Source organism: Etheostoma spectabile, chromosome 5 (genome assembly GCF_008692095.1).
Source record: "Etheostoma spectabile isolate EspeVRDwgs_2016 chromosome 5, UIUC_Espe_1.0, whole genome shotgun sequence".
NCBI classification, from domain to species: domain Eukaryota; kingdom Metazoa; phylum Chordata; class Actinopteri; order Perciformes; family Percidae; genus Etheostoma; species Etheostoma spectabile.
Window position 1 is genome coordinate 11,942,563 of NC_045737.1, and position 14,752 is coordinate 11,957,314.

A 14,752-nucleotide genomic window follows, 5' to 3' on the forward strand; every position below is an offset into this window, starting at 1 on the left:
GGCGGGTTTAACACGATGACGATAGAGAAGCGACCAAGCTGCTTCTTGTTTAATGTCTACATAGCGGCCACTGAACGCCACCGAAGCGCAGAAACCCGTTGATGCCGCTGTCGCTTCTACGTCACCCGGATCGTTGCTGTGATTGGTTGAAGGACAGCCTCTTGTGCAGTAGAAAATACAGAGCAGACTCCCCAGACCAACGCTCAGTCTCAGCTCTATTGAGCTTGGCTTGGTCTGGTGATAGCCAGACTGCTGCCAAACAGCATGACACTTTAAGAGAGTATGTCATCTCTTCTAAGATATTGCATAACTCTTATATGAAGAGGGTAGAGGGTCTTTATCCAAAAAGATTGAGTTGCCTGGCCAACAAAGTGCAAAAGACCAGCATGTTACACTTATTATTACTTAGATCAGGGGTCTCAAACTCATTTTCACTAAGGGCCACACATGGAAAATGAGAATCATAAAGGGACAGCCATATTTAGTTTATTGACATGCTTTTGTTTAATTGATAAAAGTAAAATATTTTTTTCTGCATATATATGTCTCATGTAGCTTTTCTCACGTACAGTTTGGTCCACATGAAGCCCTAAAAAAGTCAACAAAAAAGTTTCTTGGCCGTCAGAGAGTTTAGCAAATAGCCAAACAATGAATTATGATTACATTTTTAAAAGCAAGCTACCACACAGCCGACTCACAAAAACACGTTTTTACAGCCAGAATATACAAGCTCTCTGGTTGTGTGAACTTTTCTGGGTGTCAATGTCTGCAAATCTACCAAATTCTGCTCTGGGTGTTGCGTAATTACAGTTTGAAAAGTTTTTCTTGTCTTGTTTGTGTGACTCATATCTAGGCCAAATTTATTGGGAATATTAATTGATTTGCGGGCCAGATCAAAATTTGCGAGTGGCCGGATTTGGCCCGCGGGCCTTGAGTTTAACACGTGACTTAGACGCTTATCCTGTGACATAACGCCAAACAGACTAGTGAGAATGGGACGGATCAATTGGCTCCTTTAGGATTTCAGAAAGAGTGAGTAATCTCATTTTAAGGCAACCGTTTATCAATATCATATAGATACTGACCTGAGAAGGTGTCTTGCTTGTGTCTAATGTCTGGACTCCTCGCTTTCTCCAGAGGACAAAGGATGTGGTCCAGGCTGTTGTGGCCTGTCTCTGTGGACAATGTACTCCTGGGGATCACAGGCTTGAAAGCAGTGGAACGGATCAATGACTTCTCAGCAGAGACCTAGAAGAGTGAAATGACACACAGTCATGTCTTCTTTTCTTCTTTATTCTTCATCAGGACACAAAAAAAACGGTCCATAGCACAATACAAAACATGGCAAAGACAGACAAATACAAGATTAAACACAACAAGAAATCACTACAACAGTCAGAGTTCCGCAATACACAAAAAGAGTGTTCAGATATTAGCGTATAGACGCCAATGGTTCCATAATCTCAATGTGAACCTAACCGCACTTTTTGCAGGATCCACTAGTGTATGCAATTATGTCTGCAAACTGCTCGTGCCGACACAAGTGGGTACACCCTGGGGTGCAAAAAGATTGCAAAAGTGTGGTCTTCACAGACAGTGAACACTTCCTACATTTGCGATTCAGCATATTAGCTTGTACGTATACATGCAGTACTGTCTGTGAATGTCCCTATCGTCAGACAGGTCATCAGTTATATAGTGCCCTAAGTATTCACACATCATCACACACTTTAAGACAGTACCAGACAGAAAGAAAGTAGGAAATGACAGTGTATTGTCCTCCCTGCCTCTAGCAATCACAATATTACTAGAATTGTACTTAATGTCAAAGTCTGAGCCATATTGGGAGCAGACCCTTAGAAACTGGACTAAGAATCACCAGATCATCTGCTTGCATCAGGTGGTTGATGATGATGGTCCCGACCATACAGCCTGTTCCACAGTTGTTCATCAGCTTTGATAGATCATCCATTTGAATATTAAAAAAGAAAGGGAGATAAAATGCTTCCCTGCCAAACTCCGTTGCTTACATTGAATGGGGCAGACATACAGTTACCCCATTTCACATACATTGACTGTTAAGCATACCAAAAAGCCAAGATTCTCACTAGATATTCGGAAACCCCTCTGTTGTTCCATTTGTAGAATAACGTCTCATGATTTACACGATCAAAGGCTGTACTTGCTCATGGCTGCTCTTCCCATTTTTTTGATTTCATATTCAGTGGCTCCTCTTAACGGAGAGAACAAAGAGACAAGGATGGGTCACATTGTGAAACTTAGAAAGAGAATCACAATGACTGGCTTTCACAGAGATAAATATTGTCATGTGCCCCCCCCCCCGCCACCACCACCGTCATGTCTTTTTATATTCAAAATAGAAGCACTGAAGCGTGCAGAATGGCTTCACTACAAGCTGGCGGTATTAAAAACCACACAGCAGTAGTTGCAAATAAAATTCACCAGACTGTCATAAAAGAGAAAACTCATTTCAAAGATGAACTTATACTCCACATGCCCCATCTGTGCTTTTCAAGAAACGTCACAAGCAGTACTAGTCCTCCCCTCCTTTCTCTCGTCCCCTCTGTATCCCTCACCCCTCTGCTGTCTGAGTGAAGATGAATAGCCCTTCTCTGTGATATTAATAATATGAGCTACTGCTGAAGTGGAAGAGGTAAAGCTTGTGAGCTCAGCATTCCTTCTCACTGACTCCATGACTGGGATGTCCCCCCCCCCCTTTTTTTTTTCTCGATCCCTCACACTCTCGTTGGCCCTCGATCTCTCTCTCCTTTCTCTCTTATTCTCGGCTCCGTCTCTTTTAAAGCTGCTTCCTATTCCTCTCTTTTCTCCCCCTCTACTTGCCCCCGGGGAATAAAGACCTATTGAAGGAGAGTCCGTCTTGGCAAAGAAATGACTGCACTGAGAAGATCAAGGCATTCTTAGGTCATTAATCTGGGAGGGGGGGTGATTAATAAACTGGGAAGGTTCAACACAGGTTATAAGGAATGGCTGCTAGCAATTAAACTACCTGCTGTGCATGTTTTATCCTCTACTTGGCTGTGAGGTTTTTCTAAGTCTGTTGCAGTTATGCAGTGGGATTCAGTTGTATGAATAACCGGTTCCAGTCAACTAAAGCACAGCGCTGATACATAAATGGACATACAATCAGAATCTCAGTTAATATCTGACATATCTAATGAAATATTGTTTTTGTACAGTATGAACAAATTAGAGCTGCAACGATTAGTCGATTGACAGAAAACTATTTGCCAAACATTTAGATAATGGATTAATCAAGTCATCTTTCATGCAAAAATGAACTGAAAACGCTGTTATTAACCTCTCAAATTGACAAGTAAGACATTACCTTGGTCCTTAAGACGCTAGGATGGACATTCTTCCAGAAAGGGAGGAAAGATTGGGGCATTTTGCTCACCCTTTCAGCCATGTTTCCTGACATGAGCAGCAGTTTTGGTTGCAGTCGCCCATCTGATTCCCCATCTCGGTTCTTTCCACCCGTGCGATCTTCCATTGGTCCTCCTCTGTAGTGCGCTGACCTCGGTTTATGGCTCACCTTTTGAGGAACAGGATGTTAGGCTTAGTTGTGTTAGAAACGTGCAATACATTTCTGGGGTGTAATGTACAGTAGTTGTAATATATTTCTTCTGAATTAAAGCTTTAGTGCGTAGTTTGTGTCGCCCCAGTGAGGAATTCTAAGTAATGATAACAAAACTGTGGGCATGTCCACATGATACAATGCTTCCATGACCCCCACCACCCTGAACCTCCCTATTAACTGTTATGCAGCCTTTAAAACCCTGAAAAGACAACACGAATATTACAATATCCAAAATTTAAAGGTGCAGCAAGCGATGCTGGGCAAACATTGTTATATGTTGGATAGTTGAACTCAACTGCCAAACAGCTAATGGAGCTAACGCCTGGACTAATGTCAATACAATATGGATATATTGCCCAGCCCTTGTGTAATCTGATGCCACAGACCTTGATGTAGAAGAAATCTTCGCTGCGTCCTGAGCGGGAGTGGGACAGGCCTTTGGAGGGCTGGGCGGCGGACGAGGAGCCCTGAGTGAAGCCGCACGTCAGTAACTCGTCGAGGCTGCAACCCCCGCTCTTTCTCAGAGTGTTGGTTTTCTTCTTTAACCTGTGTTCAGACGCCTGGCAGTGCTTGCTGTTGAGGCCGTTGCCGTTGACGAGGCTGCTGACACTGCCCATGGTCCTGCAGGCATAGGTGAGGGGAGGTGGTGGGGGTGGGGGAGCTCAAGTCCAGGTGGTCGAGTTACACAGAAGTGAAGGAAAGACACAACTCATGACCCTGGAGAAGAACTGTCACTGGCTCCATCTGCAAGACAAGAGAGGAGTAATACACTTGAGAGCTGCAAAGATTCCCCCATTCAGTTGTCAACTGGTGAATGAATCAACAACTATTTTCAAAGTTGATTAATCGACAAGTAATTATTAATTATTCCAGCTTCTTAAATGTCAATATCTTCTAGTTTCTTCTCTCCTCTGTGACAGTAAACTGAATATCATTTGAGTTGTGGACAAAACAAGACATTTGAGGACGTCATCTTGGGCTTTTGGGAGCCCAATCTACACCCCCCCACATAGCTGCTGAACCACATTCTGAGGTAAAGGGATGACTTTGCATAAATACATTATGCACCATTTTCTGACCAGTTTATAGACCAAACAACGGCAACGAAAATAATTGAAAGATTTCAGCCCTGATACGCTTTACACAATGAGAATTTGAGCTGTTGATCATTTTTTTAACCCTCATGTTGTTTTCAGGTCAAATTTAAATCGTTTTTAAAGCTTCTGTAGCAGCAATTTGGATTTCTTTCTACCAAACAGATTGTTCCATGAAACGCTCTTCACAAGTCAGATTCAGGATCAGTTCACTACTATCGCTGACTTTTGGGTGTTTTATTCAATTTTATTGCATTATTCTGACTAAACTTTGTGGTTATCCATCAACATCCTCTGATCTTAAATATTAGTCAAAATAATTCAGATGTTCTGCTTTTTTAACTCAAACGTTAGATTTAATTTCATAAGTTATATAAGGTTCAGTGACCAGAAATTCCAATAACAGTGGAAATAAGTTGTTGGTAGTGTACACTGGTGGAAGTGGAGGGGAAAAAGCACCGAAAATGTCAAACAATGCTACAAAAACATTGAAAAAAATATTTTAAAGAGACAAAAACATATTCAAATTTGACCCAGAAGGACAACACAAGGGTTAATGAAAGGACAAAAACGACAGATTGTAGTATCTTTATGGGATGCTTTTTAAAATGTTGTTTAATTCTGTTGTTTCCTGTTCATTCCAGACATGTAGGGTTGAAGCAGGTGTGTTCACATTGGCAAAGCGAACAGAGTGAAAAACACGTCCATCTTGGCACCGTGCCAGGCTCTGTGTGTCTAGATTTATGGCTCGGCCGTTGGGTTTGACAAATAACTCTTTGGGTGCCCTTCCTCTATCAAACTGGCAGTTTGGCCTCTCTCGGCCCACTCAACACCCGGCTGGCGCTGCCATCTGAACAACACTGCACAAACATTTTGTGTTTGCTATTGTACTTCAACACAGTATAAACAGACCACACAGAAATGTTAAGTATTTGATAATGTGATAAGCTTGAGTTATGATACAACGATTGGAATGAGAACACAGAACATGAATGGATTTGTGTTGTCAACAATTCTTTTCTCTTATAATTAGAGCTGGCAAAAGAACGCGAAATTGACAACAACTTTTTTTTGGACGCTCAATTAATTCACTCACATTCCATGATTTGGGCCACGGGACGCTCCGTAGTTTGGGAAATCAGGAAGCGACGCAGCAATAACGTTGTTGATAACTGACAGAAACAAACCTTGAAGAGAAATAAATCAAGAAAAAGCATCTTCTAAATGGCAAGTTCAGTCTTACAGCCCTTCCAGATGGTTCTCTCAACAAGACCAAAGTTATCTGCACGTACTGTCGACGTGAATTAAGTTACCTCCAGAATAAGTGTCAAATGCAACTTGAGCATTAAAAACTTGAAAAATATCCCATTTGAAGTCAATTTAGAACAGATGTGCGATTAATTTGGTAATTTGACGTGACTTAGCTTTGCACAATCGTGCCATTAATGGCGATTACATATTTAAAACCATTTGACAGCCCTACTTATAATACAAGGACATTCATTCTCAGAGGTACATGTGATGCTCTCTAAGAACTGTCCCCACCTCCCTTTTAAAGACAACCACATCCCAGATGCTGTTCATCATGATCTCAAACCCCTCAGGGGAAAAGTTCCCCCTCAGTAGTGACTGGGATCCATCCTGGCTGATCAGGCCTGCGGGGCCCCCCTAACCACCTGGTCCTCAGCCTGTAATCATTTTCTAACAGCCACACCAACAAAGCATGGTGCCATAAGTCACATATTAGTGTACATTTCATTTGGCTTTAGGGTTAATTGTTGGTTGCACAGTGCTCTTTGTAAGGATATGCATAGCTGTCAGTGTCATTTTCCTGAGGTGTTTGATGGGCATGCTCGAAGAGGGAAAATGCAGAATGAAGGCGGCACAGCTGATCAAGACTGTCACTTTTTATGTCCCGGAAAACAATGATAAGCGAGATGAGACATGTACAAAATAGATGTTTCATCATGAGGAGAATTACAGACGCATCAGAGGCAGACAGCAAAATGAGACAGAGTAGCAAAGTTTGAGGGGTTTCTAGCAGAATAGAAATTGGACAGTTACAGAATACAGCAGAAGGAAAGATCATCTTAAATTGCATTGGGGCTTTTAATCATGAAACAATCTTGCCTTGTAAATGTTTCAGTTTTGATTTTGTCTTTTATCTGGGGGTAAAATACATAAAAAAACACATTTGTATAAACTAAACCACTGAAAACGTAACCACCAAAGTAACGGCATGTGTTGAATTCGAGCATCAGAGAAAAGGGAAAGTGAGACCGAGTAGGGAAGTTTTATTGGTTTCCACGGCAGAATCCAAACTCGGACAGCGAGGAGGAGAACACAGCAAAAGGAAAAGACAAGCCTAAATTGCATTGAGGCCTCTTATCACGAAGAATCAGAGTCTTCCAGCACAGCTTAAGTTTTCCAATTTCTGTTTCATTTGGGGTGAAAATTCAAAATGTCTTTTCAAAAATAAACCACTGCAAATGTTGAGTAATGGGACATGTTAAATGTGTACCTTCGAAAGCTGTCCCCCAGCCTGTGCTCCTGATGTAAACAGTCTATGACATGACTGCCTCCATTCCACTGTGCCTGGATGTCTGCCACCAAATCTAAACTCCAGCCGTCACTATCACTCTCAAGATATTAGCATCCACGGCTGACATGGGACTCAAGTGATGAAACAATGGATTGTACTTACTGTCAGGTCATTCTAAGCATCCATCTCTAGCAAGGCCCGTGCAGAGTCATCTATCCAGTCGTGGAGCGAGTGAACAGGCAGACATGTGTGTGTGCGCGTCTGTCTGTGTGGATGCCCTTGAATGAATGAACCAGCAGCAAATGCAAGCCTCACACTATCACCACGGGCAGAAGGTAACTGTTCTGTGGAGGGGGCGGGGTCCTTTCAGTCAGCCTGAACCCAGCTTTGCATTATAACGGACATGTAAATTCAACCATGTGTGTGTGTGTGTGGGTGTGTTTTGGGACCTCCCGCTTCCCCCAGGGGAGCCAGTGTACAACATGTGCTCCCATGGAACTGGCGTGTGCCGCTCAAGTGATTAACTCTCTGCCTTCACAAAAGATCTTTTACACCCCCCCCCCTCTCCCCCCTCCCCGTGTGCCCCATCTTCCTCCCACTATCATCCCACAGACACACCCTCTGTTTTTGCATCGACTTACTGCGTAATAACCATTCATTCTACCTCCCCTCTCTCCCTCCCACCCTCCCACTCTCCCTTCTTCCATCAGTCCCTCCCTCCATCCATCCATCCTCCCGTCCCACTCGGTGCCCTGCACCCCACCCTGAACAAACAACACTTCATGTGAAGGAGGGGGGGGGGAATAAAAAAAGCCGCTTGCCCTCTCTCTTTTTTCTCTTTGTCTGTTGAAGTGTGCCGCTCTTTGTGTGGACTCTTGTGTGCCGGTTGATGTATTCTCCCCAAACAGCCCAGGACTGTATTTGAGTGTTAAATAAATGACTAGTCCTCACAATGAGAGGGCTGGAGAGCTTCAGTTTTACAGTGATTTACCACCATCCTGCTTTTATGCTGTTTGTACAGACATTACACACAAACACACACGAGCACACACAGCCTCATTGCTGGAGCACAAGTCTCTCTGAGGCAGTAGAGCATTCAGCATCCCACAGAGTACACACTGTTGTTGACAAAACACCTTGTGGATGAATTACGATCACACATCACGACAGGAAAATATACAAGGTACTATGTTCCAAATGAACAAACAACAATAACAGAAGAGATATGGCCCCTAAGCGCTGCTTCTGACAAAACAAGTGTAAATCTTACACCCCATTTTTGTCACGAGCAAAGGTATACTTTCTCTTAATGTGAAGAAAACGGACAGCTTTTTATATGCATCTACTGATAGATTGCACTGATTCATTGATATCATCACGCAGAAAAATCAATAAAGAAATCAATTTGAACTCATGGGAAGCAGCATAACCCCGTGCTCCCCCCGTGATCTTTCAACATGTGCAGACGGGATTGCACTCCAGTTTTCATCATGTTACATCATACGATCTGAAAGGTTTTTTTTTCCATAAAGTCTTTTTCACAAAGTCTTTTGACCCATCTTTGTAGATCTAGTATAATCTTTTTCAGCAGCACCGCTCACTCGTCCTTTCAGCTGACTACCATTGTTCCTCCATTTGTCCCGTTCGCCCCCCCCCCCCTCCAAGCCTGTTGGTCTGGACAATGACCCTGCTATTACACTTTTACGCTCCCACTCACTTGCTGGAGAGAATTGGTCAATTTCGCTTCTATTTGATACAAAGTGATTTGAAAATCTTTTTCTCGCTCCATCGTTGCAAATTTGAATAAGCAGTCAAACGGTCTGGCCTCGCGGCTTTTGAGTGGACAGCGTGATTTAAGAGACTGAATGGGATGAGGGGGTGAATGTGTGTGGATGCGTGTGTACAGCTAATCTGATATCTGATTGGCTGCACGTTTTTCTCCTGTCTGCACAAAAGAATGTGTGCACTTGTTTGTTGCATGTGTGTATGTGTGTGTGTGTGTCTTAATGGGGGGGGGGGGGGGGTGTCCTCCTTGCTTTCGACCCCAGCTGACCTTGCTGACACAAAGCCCTGTCCCGCTGACAATAATACCCCAACACCCCCCCCCCCACACACACACACACACAAGCAGCACAGTCACACATAGACACACTCTCCGAGGGCATAGCCAATCCATTACCACAGCCAGTGAGGCAGCAGTGTGTTATAAAGGCCCAGGATTTATACCTGTCTCCCAATGACCATGAAACTCTCCCCTCGCTCTTACTGTACCTCAACGCTGCCACGGTGCCAGATGGCAACACTTTAATTCTCACTGTCTCTATGGTAATTTCTAACAGATGCACGTGTAATCTATCTAGTTCAGTGTGTCTGTTTTTTTAGGTCAGTCTTAGACAGATTATACTTCTTTGTTCATGTGTGTCGTCTTATGCGCACACATCATTTCATACACAGTGTTTCTTCATTGGAAGGCCCAAACTGCTAAAACACTTTCCATCTGTAACACAACTTTTAAGCTTTAAAGAACCACTCTTTAAATTGAATTGTTTTCTATGTACTTTGTAACTCCAGCAATACCATGCTACCAATTTATATATATTTTTGGAAAAATTCAATAAAAAGAACCATTCCAATGTTTTGCGTGTTATAGCCCTGAAAACATCCTTCCCCAGCTTTCCATGATGGAACTCAATGGCACTGTTTCTTAAAACCCTCCATCTCATGTCTTATAAACTCCATGCCTATAGGATTTCTGTTAAAAATGTATATAAAAAAGGTCAAAAAGTCTCAAAGCCCAAGTTTAAGCGTAACTCTCGCCAAAATGCAACCTAGAGTCAAATTTTGGTTAAAAGCATAATTAGGACGTCACTTTTAAGATTTGCCAATTTCAAGTCAAATGTGAATGGGAGAGCTAGGGGCGCTACTATGATGGCATCAAAATCAACATTTTAACACTAAGAAGGTTCCACACAACATGATACTTTGCTCCAAATATCACCAGGGGCTCTACACATGAACCCAGCACTGAGAACATTGTTTGTGAACACAGAGTTTACTAAAAAGGTTTTGAACAACTCACTTTAGTAGTTTTTCCTGAATGAAAGGACTCCACAGGAGGAAATATCATTCTTATATGAGGCTCCTGTTTCAACTACAAGGTCAATATTGTTTTTTACTAAGGACAAAACAACAAATGATCCGTGCATTTATATGGAACTAAGTGTTAGGAGCTTTCCATCTTTACTCTCCTCCATGTTACATTGCATGCGGAGATGGTAGCGCTCTGAATAAAACAACAACTGCTAAAGTGAGTTGTTCAAAACCTTCTTCTTTTTTTATTAAACTCTGTGTACACACACAGTGTTGAGAGCCCCTGGTGATACTTTGAGCATAGATAGTGATTTTGATGCTATCATAGCAGTGCCCCTAGCTCTCCCATTCAAAAGGCCACTTGACCAAAAAAGATACGATCAATCTTAAAAGTGGCGCTTACGTCCTAATTATGCTTTTAAACTAAAGTTTGACTGGGGTACATTTACAAAAACACCCTAGGTTGCATTTTGGCAACAGTTGGGTTTTAACCCTGATTCCATCACCCGGAGCCCCAGACTGTGCCATGAAGCATCCCCACGATGAGGAAACTGAATCTGTAAATCCGGTGGAGTTCCCCTCTCCCATTCATTTCCCACAAATTGCCTTCAGTTTTTAAAATTTCTTTTCATTTTCAAACATGTCAGTCATATTGTATGGGCAGCCAATGCTTTAAATGTCAGCGGAGGATCTTGTAGACTTAAAACTTATTTGATGCAGCTAATCCATCACAGTAAATATTTTGTCAAAGTCAGGTTATCTTTGTGCGATAATGGAGATGAAAGCACAATTTGTTTTGCAGCAGCTTCCAGCGTGGTGTGTTTAAGTGCTCCCAGGGATGTCTGACTTCAAAGACTTATGGTAGGAGTCGACTACTGAAGCAAAAAGCTACCAAATTGACATTTCCACAACATTCATGTGAAAAAAAATATAACCTTTATCATACTGTGAGTTCACAAGCAATACTTGATATGAGCAATATAAGCAATACTTGCTAGGCAATTCATTGCTGGTTTTAGTCTCTCCAGAGCAAATTTAGATTGTCAAACATTCTGGGTTGCAACTTTAATTCTGGGGGAGACGTCAGTCTAAATCAATCCTTATTATGCTGTTCGATCTTGTAAATGTACACTGAACATATTGCTCCCAGCGTGATGTAACACATTAGATAACTGGAATCGATCGCTGGTTCGCACAGAGTAACTGACATGTGATGATGCACGCATTTCCCATTATCCCACGCATGACTCAGTGGAAATTAAACTCACAAATGAAAGCGAGGGGAAGAAGAAACAGCTCACGCACAGTATGACAGGAGAAAGTATATTTCCAGAGAACGATGGGGCTGATGGGCTGATCGGTTGAATTATTGAGAAGTAATAGTGTGTCTTTTTCTCTGTCATCCTCTGTGGTGTGTCCAGGCCCCAGTCTCTCTCTCTCTCTCACACACACACACACACACACACACACACACACACACACACCACACACAACCTTCTCCATCTTGTGTCTTCCTTCTGTGGCTGAGTTGTGGGGATGAGTAATGTGGACTGCAGCAGAACATCAACTGGGGATGAAGTGTGTTGTACAGCAGCCATCTATCTTTCACTTCACTGCTACACATCTATCCTGACCAGTGCACCAACACACACACACACACACACACACACACACACATACACACACACACACAGACACACACACAGAGGCATTCACGCACAATGGCGTCCAATAGCAGCTAATTGGGTAATCCCTTTAGTGCATTGTGAAGGAGATCGAGCATGAATAGGACTTCAATGCTAAAGAGCAGAATAGCAGACACTCATTACCGCCTCGGAGTGAGGAGATGGAATACCAGGCACGGAGAGAGAGAGGCACGGGCAGAAAGAGAAAGAGACATGGAAAGATGGAGTGTGTCTGAGAGAGAGAGAGATTTGTATTCTGTGGAGCTAACAGTGCATTATACATTGATGACCGTTGTGTTGGCCAACAAACAGTCAATGTCTCCTCTGCTCAAACTTTGAGGGGTTTGGGTGCAGGGAAAGGCTTACAGTAAGAACTACAATTTCTCTTGAGCAACACATCTCATGAACGTGTTTGTATGATATCAAACGGGAAGAATATGTGCAATAATTCGTATGATAACCTACAGAATTACGGTGATTACGGACTGTCGTGTGGCAACAACAGTTAAGTTTAGGCACCAAAACTGCTAGTTAAGAATAGAAAAAAGATTGTGGTTTGGGTTTAAAAAAAAAAGTATTAAGTATTAGTATAACATGTGTTGTTACCCTTAACTTTTTCCGGTACTAGAACTCCACCCATCCACTTCAAAGCCCTGTGTTTCACGACCTACACATCATCCACGATCTCCTCCGTAAAAGCGTCACTTCACACGCTCATACGTCAGCAGTCAGCGTGCGGCATACAGTCATAGATACATGGCATACATACAAATTCAAGTTCACCACTGTTTGTAGATACAAATTGTTCATGAGAACAGCCAGGTTTTAATCAGACAAGTAAAAAACGCATTGGTCATTAACTTGATCTCAGTGTCTTCTATTGGCAGCTGTGTGGGCGCATCACTGACCAGAGGCCAGCATTTAGAGAAGAACCCCTTATTTTTCATGTGTGGCATTTTTAGGGCTTAAATTTCTGACATGACAGCTTCAGACGTGAAAGGGGGAGAGAGAGAAGGGGAATGACATGCAGAAAAAGGGCCACATGCCGGAATCGAACCAGTGGCCATTGAGCCAAGGACTCAGCCTCTGCATGTGGGCCTGCGCTCTACGAGGTAAGCTGCCAAGGCGCCCGTAAAGAACCCATTTGTTCAAATTAGATTGCATTCGAATGCTATTATGTGCATCCAGGTCAGCCAAACAATCAACCTCCTAAGGTTTTAGTAGATAAGGAGGTTATGTGAACTGCTCACTGGGTTTGTATGGCTGGCCAAGTACTGCTCCTGTAATACAGGCATTTACATAACCTTGGCAGCTGGAGTATAGAGGGAAATGTATTTTTAATGGAGTCTAAATGGGAGCCTTTAGTGCTGCGACGACGATGGGAATTGATGCTCATGAATTTAAGGAGTCCTAAAATTAAATATCCGAAATGTCCTTTCATTTTCCTATGTCGAGCTGCATCCATCCACACAGAATTGATTATTGCATTACAATATGTCTCTGCACTTTTTTGTAATGCTTCACATTTTATGCAGTGCCCTGGAATCAGTCCAAAAAGGGTTTTAAAGAGTTGTACGTGTCTTCAGGTAGATACTGCAGAACACCGGCTAGCTCCATAGTCATGAAGTATTTACGCCTAAGGCTTTTATCCCACTCTAAATACAGCAAGTGAAAATGGATTGTAACAAATGGAAGTATTTTTAGATGTTTCCAATTATTGCCCATCCATTACCCAGGTTTTCCAGTACCCGCCACTTGTTTTTCAACATTCTGTGTCATTTATGTGTTACACGACAGCCTCACAAATGTGAAAGTAAAAGTTGATTGATTGTCATAAAAGCTTTGTTTTGGTGTCATATTATTCTTTGTGCCATAATTAAGCTTTTGGCAAGTACGCACACTTGCTGTCAAAGTGTAGAAGTTTGGTTGCTAACACACATTTTACTAGCTATTAATGGTGTCAAATTAGAATACATGTTTTGTTGTGTATTTTTAGTTGTATTACAATGTCAGATCATAAAATTGTGGGTAAAACTTTATCTACATAAGAGTGACGTGACACTGTTGTGAGCACATGACACTGTTATGAGCACAGTCGTGACACATGAACCTAACCCTAACCCTAACTTGTCATGGCAACACCAAATGACACTTACGAAAAGAAGCGTTATGTCATGAACCTCCATGACTTTTTTGTTTTTTGTATTATGTTTACGACACGTTCATGACAGTGTCATGTCATTCTTATGTAGATACCTTCAGGTAAAGTGTAACCAAATTGTGTTTCAAACACAAATTACAGAAAAAAAAATTTCACCTAAAAACTCACCTAACCTGTCTCACATACTCACGGCATCATTTCTTAAAAGCCTGTCTTATATATTTTTGTTGGACATGGTATCAGAGTGGAATGATAGGTGGAAAAGAATGAGGCCTTTCTTGGCACTGGGGCCCATTGACCCTGCAAGCTGAAGACTCAGTGATAAGCTTGTCATTCTGGAGCATAACCATCCTCCCATCCTCTTAATCTGCTGTGGCTGTGTGAGTGTGTGTGTGTGTGTGTGTGTCTGCGTGTGTCTGCTTGGCGCTGGTATAATGTGGATGTAAGAGAAGACATAATGAGATCACTTTCAGGGGTCTATATCATTCTGAAAGCAGCTGGAAACATGTGCCGCATGCGATACTTGCGCTCAGCTCCAAAATAAAAGCCCCCCCCCCCCCC

The 14,752-nt window shown here is 42.4% G+C and overlaps 1 protein-coding gene and 1 long non-coding RNA gene across 3 annotated transcripts in view; one reads left to right on the plus strand and one right to left on the minus strand.

Annotated features, from left to right (window-relative positions):
* The window catches only part of LOC116690241 (uncharacterized), an 11,033-nt gene extending 2,785 nt beyond the window's left edge, over positions 1-8,248 (plus strand). Inside the window, exon 3 of the long non-coding RNA XR_004332203.1 lies at positions 8,239-8,248. This is a non-coding gene — a long non-coding RNA (uncharacterized LOC116690241). The remainder of the gene's footprint in view (positions 1-8,238) is intronic.
* Positions 1-14,752, minus strand: part of lzts1 (leucine zipper, putative tumor suppressor 1) — a 24,346-nt gene that overhangs the window by 7,409 nt on the left and 2,185 nt on the right. Inside the window, exons 1-4 of one of the 2 annotated variants that reach the window (XM_032517016.1) lie at positions 7,418-7,616; positions 4,006-4,363; positions 3,437-3,574; positions 1,086-1,248 (exon numbers count right to left, since the gene is read on the minus strand). In XM_032517016.1, the coding sequence (XP_032372907.1) occupies positions 1,086-1,248; positions 3,437-3,574; positions 4,006-4,236 (532 nt within the window). In that variant the 5' untranslated portion in view covers positions 4,237-4,363; positions 7,418-7,616. Of the gene's footprint in view, positions 1-1,085; positions 1,249-3,436; positions 3,575-4,005; positions 4,364-7,417; positions 7,617-14,752 lie in introns of those variants that run through there. The other variant, XM_032517015.1, reaches the window with a different exon arrangement.